This window comes from Corvus kubaryi, unplaced genomic scaffold (assembly GCF_017639235.1).
Source record: "Corvus kubaryi isolate FWS band 111438036 unplaced genomic scaffold, C.kubaryi_AGA036_p1.0 36380, whole genome shotgun sequence".
In the NCBI taxonomy this organism is placed as follows: Eukaryota; Metazoa; Chordata; class Aves; order Passeriformes; family Corvidae; genus Corvus; species Corvus kubaryi.
The window spans coordinates 377-6,746 of NW_024580860.1; the positions used below are offsets into that span (position 1 = coordinate 377).

The 6,370-nt window shown below is 60.9% G+C and overlaps 1 protein-coding gene across 1 annotated transcript; it reads right to left on the reverse strand.

Moving 5' to 3' along the window:
• Positions 1 to 376: 376 nt before the first annotated feature.
• TSPAN33 (tetraspanin 33) lies at positions 377 to 4,901 on the reverse strand. Its single transcript, XM_042019889.1, has 8 exons — positions 4,694 to 4,901; positions 3,620 to 3,677; positions 3,412 to 3,539; positions 3,246 to 3,320; positions 3,068 to 3,163; positions 2,693 to 2,821; positions 1,870 to 2,031; positions 377 to 1,239 (listed from the first exon to the last, which is right to left on the reverse strand). Exons 1-8 carry the CDS (start codon positions 4,796 to 4,798, stop codon positions 1,138 to 1,140), a joined length of 855 nt encoding a protein of 284 aa, XP_041875823.1. The 5' UTR covers positions 4,799 to 4,901; the 3' UTR covers positions 377 to 1,137.
• Between the last annotated feature and the right edge of the window lie 1,469 nt (positions 4,902 to 6,370).

Sequence of the window (6,370 nt, forward strand, 5' to 3'; positions counted from 1 at the left end):
CTTTTTTTTTTTTTTTGAGAAGTAGCACTTTGGAGAAGTTTTGGGGAGAAAGGTAACTTTTGTAGGGGAAAAATCCGGGTATTTTAGGGGAGGTGTCGGAGAAGCAAGCACTTCGGGGGGGAAGAAATCACTTTTTGGGGTAACAAACCACATTCCGGCGGGGGGATGAGGTGGATTTTGAGGGGAAAAGAGGCCAAAAAGGGGTGGGTTTTTTTTGAGGAGAGAAGCCTCCCGGCCGCACACAAAGAGCCGTGCGCTGGGCCGCATCCCGGCTCCCTCCGCGGGACGGACCACCCAGCCTGAGCAGAAGGGAAAATTAAAAGGGGAAAAAAAAAAAAAAAGAAAAAACCCAACTCCAAAAAGCTCCACCCACAGGTTTGCGACAGCTCCGAGAGGCCGCGGCCAGGCCGAGCCCGCGGGGCGGCCCCTCAGCGCCTTTTCCCGGCCTGTTTCGGGGTCTCCCGGCGGCACAACAGCGCAGGGCCCCGGCAGCGGAGCGGGGGGGCGGCCTCTGCCTGTCCCCAGAGCCACCGTGCTGTCCCCTGCAGGGCTGGCAGAGCTCGCAGCGGCCGGGCTCGTCTCTTTATTGTCCGTGAAAGCCAAGGAAGCGGCACAGCCCGGCAGCGACTCGTCCGCGAGGGGCTCGGCACGGCGGGGCACGGCCAGGCCGCGGGGCTGTCCCCGCCGGTCCTGTGGCCTCGGCTGCCCAGGGACAGCGGGACGGAGCCGATGTGGCAGCCGGTGATGGGGGGAATGTCCCCAGATTCCCCCAGTTCCTGCAGCCCAGCCTGGGCGAAGGCAGCTCGGTGCATGGACACACACACACACACACACACACACACACGGATAAATGTCCTTCTCCAGCACACGTGGAGAGAGGGGAAGCACATCCGCGTGCAGAGCTTTGTGCACAGTTTGTGCACCAGCAGGACGGACAGACAGACACGCAGACAGCGATTCCCCGGCGCTGGTTCAGCTCAGCACATCCTGGCCAAGCCCAGCACCGGCTGCCAAAGGCACGGAGTCTCCACGGTCCCTGCACATCCCTCTCTGCATTCTGTCTTCTCCAGCAAAGCCCCTCCGGCTCTTCCCGCAGGTCCAGGGTTTGGGAATGCCCGTGGAGACCCCGGGGCGAGCTCAGTACCAGGGGTCTGCCCGGTGCTGCTGGTTGTAGAGCTGCAGCTTGATCTGGTCGCGGATCTGGTTGATGAGGAGCTGCGCCAGGACGATGCCCACCAGCTGGAGGGGAGGGACGGAGAGGGGAAAGAGAGAGGGAGGGAAAGGAACAGAGGAAGGGAGGGGGAGAGGGAGAAGGGGAAGGTAAGAGGAAGGAGGGATAGATAGGGAGAGGGAGAGGAGAAGAAGGGGGAGATGAAGGAGAAGGAGGGGATGGGGAGAAGGAAAGGGGAAGAGAGATAAAGGGAAGGAGAGAGAGAAGGAGGAGAGGAAGAGGGAGGAGAAGGGAAGAGAAAGGAAGAGGAGAGGGAAGGAAATGAGAGGGGAAGGGGAAAGGGAAGAGAGAGGAATGGGAAGGGAAGAAGAAGGGCGGAGAGATAGGGAGAGGGAAGGAAGGGGAAGAGGGAAGTGGGAGAGGAAGAGGAAGGAGAGAAAAGCAAGAGAAAGGGAAAGAGCAAGAGGGAGGGGGGAGAGAGCAGAAGAGGAATGGGAGAGGGAGGTGCTGAGGGACACCAGGCAGTGCCACCCCATGCCCCCCGTGCCTGACATCTGCATCGCTCCCCCACCCCAAATCCCATCCCAGCTCCCCCAGCTTGCAATCAGCCACACCCTTAAGGCAACTCCCCCAAAAAAACCCCACAGAGCAGAGCTTGGGGACAGACCCTTCTCCCCAGCAGTGCCCGGGGCCTGTACCTGGGGCAGGGCCAGCCCCAGCGTGATGCCCCCCAGCAGGAAGAGGTTGCTGTGGGTCCAGTTGACCAGCTTGTCGATGCAGCCGTTGGTGTAGATGAAGGCACTGGCCTCCAGGTAGCCCCTGGCCTGCATCCCGTGGCCACACATGGTGTTGATGACGGCCTGGGAGAGGGGACAGAGCACAGCAGGGCTGGGGACAGAACACGCTGGGGTCCCTGCTCTTGAGGGGCAGCCGTAGGGCGACCTGGAGCTCTGGCCCTGGCCTTGGTGGGGTGTCCCCCTCCTCGGGTGTCCCCACGCCAGCCCTCCAGAGCCAGAGTCCTTCAATACCCCCTGCTCCCAAAGAGAAAACCACCCCCACCTCAGCACAGCAGCCCCAGCTGGGAGTCCCCAAACCCGGAGGGTGGATGGGGAACCCAAACCCAGAGGGTGGGATGGGGAACTCAAACCCAGAGGGTGGGATGGGGAACTCAAACCCAGAGGGTGGGATGGGGAACCCAAACCCAGAGGGTGGGATGGGGAACCCAAACCCAGAGGGTGGGATGGGGAACCCAAACCCAGAGATTGGGATGGGGAACCCAAACCCAGAGGGTGGGATGGGGAACCCAAACTTGGAGAGTGGGATGGGGAACCCAAACCCAGAGATTGGGATGGGGAACCCAAACCCAGAGATTGGGATGGGGAACCCAAACCCAGAAGGCAGGATGGGGTCCATACGCTGCCATCAGTGCGTTCCCTGTCCTTGGGAAGGGCTCCAGGCTCAGCCCAGCCCCAAGGAGGACAGGCCCAGGGCAGGGTCCCCTGAGGCACCCCCAGGACTGACCTGGCTGGCGTCGCGCAGGCAGCAGGAGAAGGGCACGGAGCAGCGCTCGTGGCTGGGGTTGGTGGCCGTGCAGTTGAAGTACATGTTCTGGGACCAGTCCTTGTAGGAGACACCCCCGCAGCAGCTGAACTGCAGGGAGGGGACCCCAGCCCGTGGCAGGGGGACAGGGCACTCAGGGCTGCTTGTGCCCCCCACCCACTTTTCCTCCAGCTCTCCCCAGCCTCTCCCTGCCCGGGCAGGGCATCACCACGAACATCAAATCCTCTTATCCAACGTCCTCAGCCTGTGCCACCCCACAGATTTAAGCCTGGCCCTGGGGACACGTCCTCATCCACTGGAGGGAAACCCCGACCCTCCAGACCCCCCCCCGGTCACCTCCTTCTGCCCGAAATCAATGAGGTTCTGCAGGTCCAGGTCATCCCGGTAATGCACGATGGCCCCGTTGATGATCTCGCTGACCTTCCCGCGTGCCTGGGGGACAAACGGGGGGACACCAGCGAGGTTGTCACCCAGCAGGACAGGCTCGGGGTCACCCAGCCCCCCCCCCCCGTACCTTATCCGAGAAGACAAAGCCCAGCACACCAGCTGCCAGCTGCAGGAGGAACACGACGGTCAGGCAGACAGAGAACTGTGGGAAAAGGAATGGGAATGCTGAGGGCACCGTGGCACGGACACCCTCACGTCCCCACGAGGGACCCGCGCCCCTCCGCAGGACTGACCGTCCGCAGCAGGCAGATGTTCTCCCGCAAGGAGCCCACGCAGCCGCAGAAGGTGATGAGGAAGGTGAGGACGCCCACCACGACCAGGAGGATGGCGGGGTCCACCTCCAGGCACGCCATCGCCGCCTCTGTCACGGCGAGCCGTCACCGGCGCTGCCCGGGATGCCCCACGCCAGCCCCCGGCAGCCACGGGCAGCCCCGAGCTCACCTGCGTGCTTCAGCAGCCGCGCGTACACGCCCACGGCCACCATCACCACGGAGATCACCTGCAGAGCAGGACACGGGGGGGACCCCCGCAGGTGTCACCACCCCCGTGTCCCCACCCGCGGACGGGGCAGCAGAGCTGGAGCCGCTGCCTCAGTTTCCCCTTGTCACGCTGTCCGCACCTCCCAGAAGGTCACCCCGCCAGCCCTGTTCCTCCCCGGCTGGCTGGACACAGGGACATGGTTTATCGGAAGTCAGGAACTTCCTCAAAAATACGATTGCAAACGCGGAAATAACGTGCCAAAAAAAAACCCTCACAAAAGCATTAAAAAAAACCCCCAAAACATAACCCCCCCCTCCCAAACCTCCCAAGCAGTACAAAAGTCTCCAAAACACTTTTTAAAAAAATCCCTAAAACATTAAAAAAATCCTCAAAACATAAAACCTTTCAACACCATAAAAATCCCTCAAAAACATTTTAAAAATCCCCTGAAAAAAACCCAAACAAACCACCAAAAAAAACCCCAAAAAACCAACTCAAAAAGCCCCCCAAACATGGAAAACCACGTGGCTTTCCTGCAAGAGATATCCCTGGGATGGGCTGGGGACAAGGGGGAGTCTCTGTCCCCCTTGTCACCTGTGTGGGGCCAGGAAGGGTCCCGGCGAGGTGGTGGGGACCCAAAGGACCCCAAAACCCCTCGGGGAATGAGGAAACCCGTTCTGGAATGAGGGATCCCAGTGGGATGGGGACTCTCCCAGGAGCCGGGAATCCCTCAGGAGTGCGGGGTCACGGTCGGGTCCCGGGGATGGATACCCGAGGAGAGCGGATTCCAGTGGGATCCATGGGTGGGCACAGCCCCAAAATCCTGAGGATGGAGGTGGGTCTGGGGATCCCGGGAATGCGGGGTCCCAAATAGGTGCAGGGCTGGGGCCAGCCCCAGGGGCCGGGGGTCCCCAAGGGCTGGGGGGTCCCGGGGATGCCGGCGATGGGGTGATGCCAATGGGGAGCAGGGATGGGGACAGCCCCAGGGGCCGGGGGTTCTTCGGGAATGGGGTGTCGCGGTGTCCCCGCACTCACCCAGAAGAGCAGGTTGAAGAAGAAGAGCAAGTACTTGGCCACCGGGCTCACGAAGGAGAAGTCGTCCCCGACGGGCCCGGCGGGGGCCGCCACCCGCCTCGCCATGGCCGAGCGGTGCCGAACGGAGCCGAACGGAGCCGAGCGGTGCCGAACGGAGCCGAACGGGACCGGTCCGTGCTTCGCCCCTCAGCGAGCACCGCCGAGCCCAGCCCCGCCCCCTCACTTCCCGCCCGCTCATTGGCTGGCCTCTCCGCACTCTGCCTTTCTATTGGTCAATCTCTCAGTCACTCAAACGCCGCCGGTCCCGCCCCCCCGCGCGGTGTGGCGCTGCCGCACCTGTCCGTGCCTTAAAGGGCCAGCGCACCCTGTCCGCATCCCGAGCGGAGCCGGGGGTCGGGCCCAAACCCCGCCTGGGTGATCCCGCCCTGCCCGAAACTGCCCCAGAGAACCCCAGAGCCTGGAGAGATTGTTGAATTCCACAATCATGGCTGCGATGCGTAACTGATTTCAGTCCTTGAAGGGACGCGAGGGACAGCAGGGACACGGGACACTCCTCATCCCTGAGCCGTGGTCAGCCGAGGTGGTTCGGGCTTCTCCTGACAGGACGTGGCTGAGTCTGTGGCCCGAATCTGCTGAAAGCAGCCCCGAACGCCCCACTGCTGACGCTGCGCCCTCGCTGACCCCTCCGACAGATTTGGGAGCCCAAACCCCGTCCTTTCGCCTCTGCTGCTGAAACTGGGAAGCTTTGCTGAGCCCTGGGACACGAGGAATCCTTCCCGAGGATCCAACCTTTAAATCCCATTTTTTGGGATGAATGTTGCCCTGTTTCGCCGCCTCACGGTTGGGTTACCTTGGCTGGTGCGGGCGGAGACAAGAGCTGCCACCTCGTCCCACCACGCCTGGTGCCATCACCCTAACTCACAGCTAGGATTCCATTTATTCTTATCCCATTTTTAATGATTTCTTTTCTCCGGAAATCCCCTGGGAGCAGAAGCTGCCACGGCCCTTTTCCGGAGGAAGACGAGAGCTTCGGACAGAGGAACCAAAACCAAAAATCCCCTCGGTGCTTTTAGGGTGACCGAGGAGCCGCTGCCCAGCCCCGCTCCCACTGCCCAGGGTCATTTCCTTGGGATGCTGCTGGAAGGAGCCCCCAGGACCCCCCGAAATGCTCCAGAGAGACCCCTCAGGCAACGCACGGGGTCTCGGGGGGGTTGAACCTCCCCAGAGGAGTTTCTGCCCCTACAAGGAACGGGAAGGTGCCCATGGATGCCAGGCTTGGGTGTCCCCCCCGTTGGATCGATGTGGTTCCCAAAAAGGCCCAGGAATTCCCAAAAAACACCCGCCAGATCTGGGTGTTTGCCAAAAAAATCCCAAAGTATCCCAAAAAATTCCCCCCCCCCCCAAAAAAAAATTTCCAAAAGTCTCCCACCAAATCTGGGCGTTTCCCAAAAATTCCCAACAAAATCCTCAAAAAATTCCCCCAAAACTCCCACCAGGTGTGGGTGTTTCCCAAAAAATCCAAAAATATTCTCAAAAAAAATCCCAGAAATTCCCCAAAACCTCCCACCAGATCTGGATGTTTCCCAAGAATTCCCAAAAACATTCCCAAAAAACACCCACCAGATCTGGATGTTTCCCAAGAATTCCCAAAAAAATTCCCAAAAAACTCCCACCAGA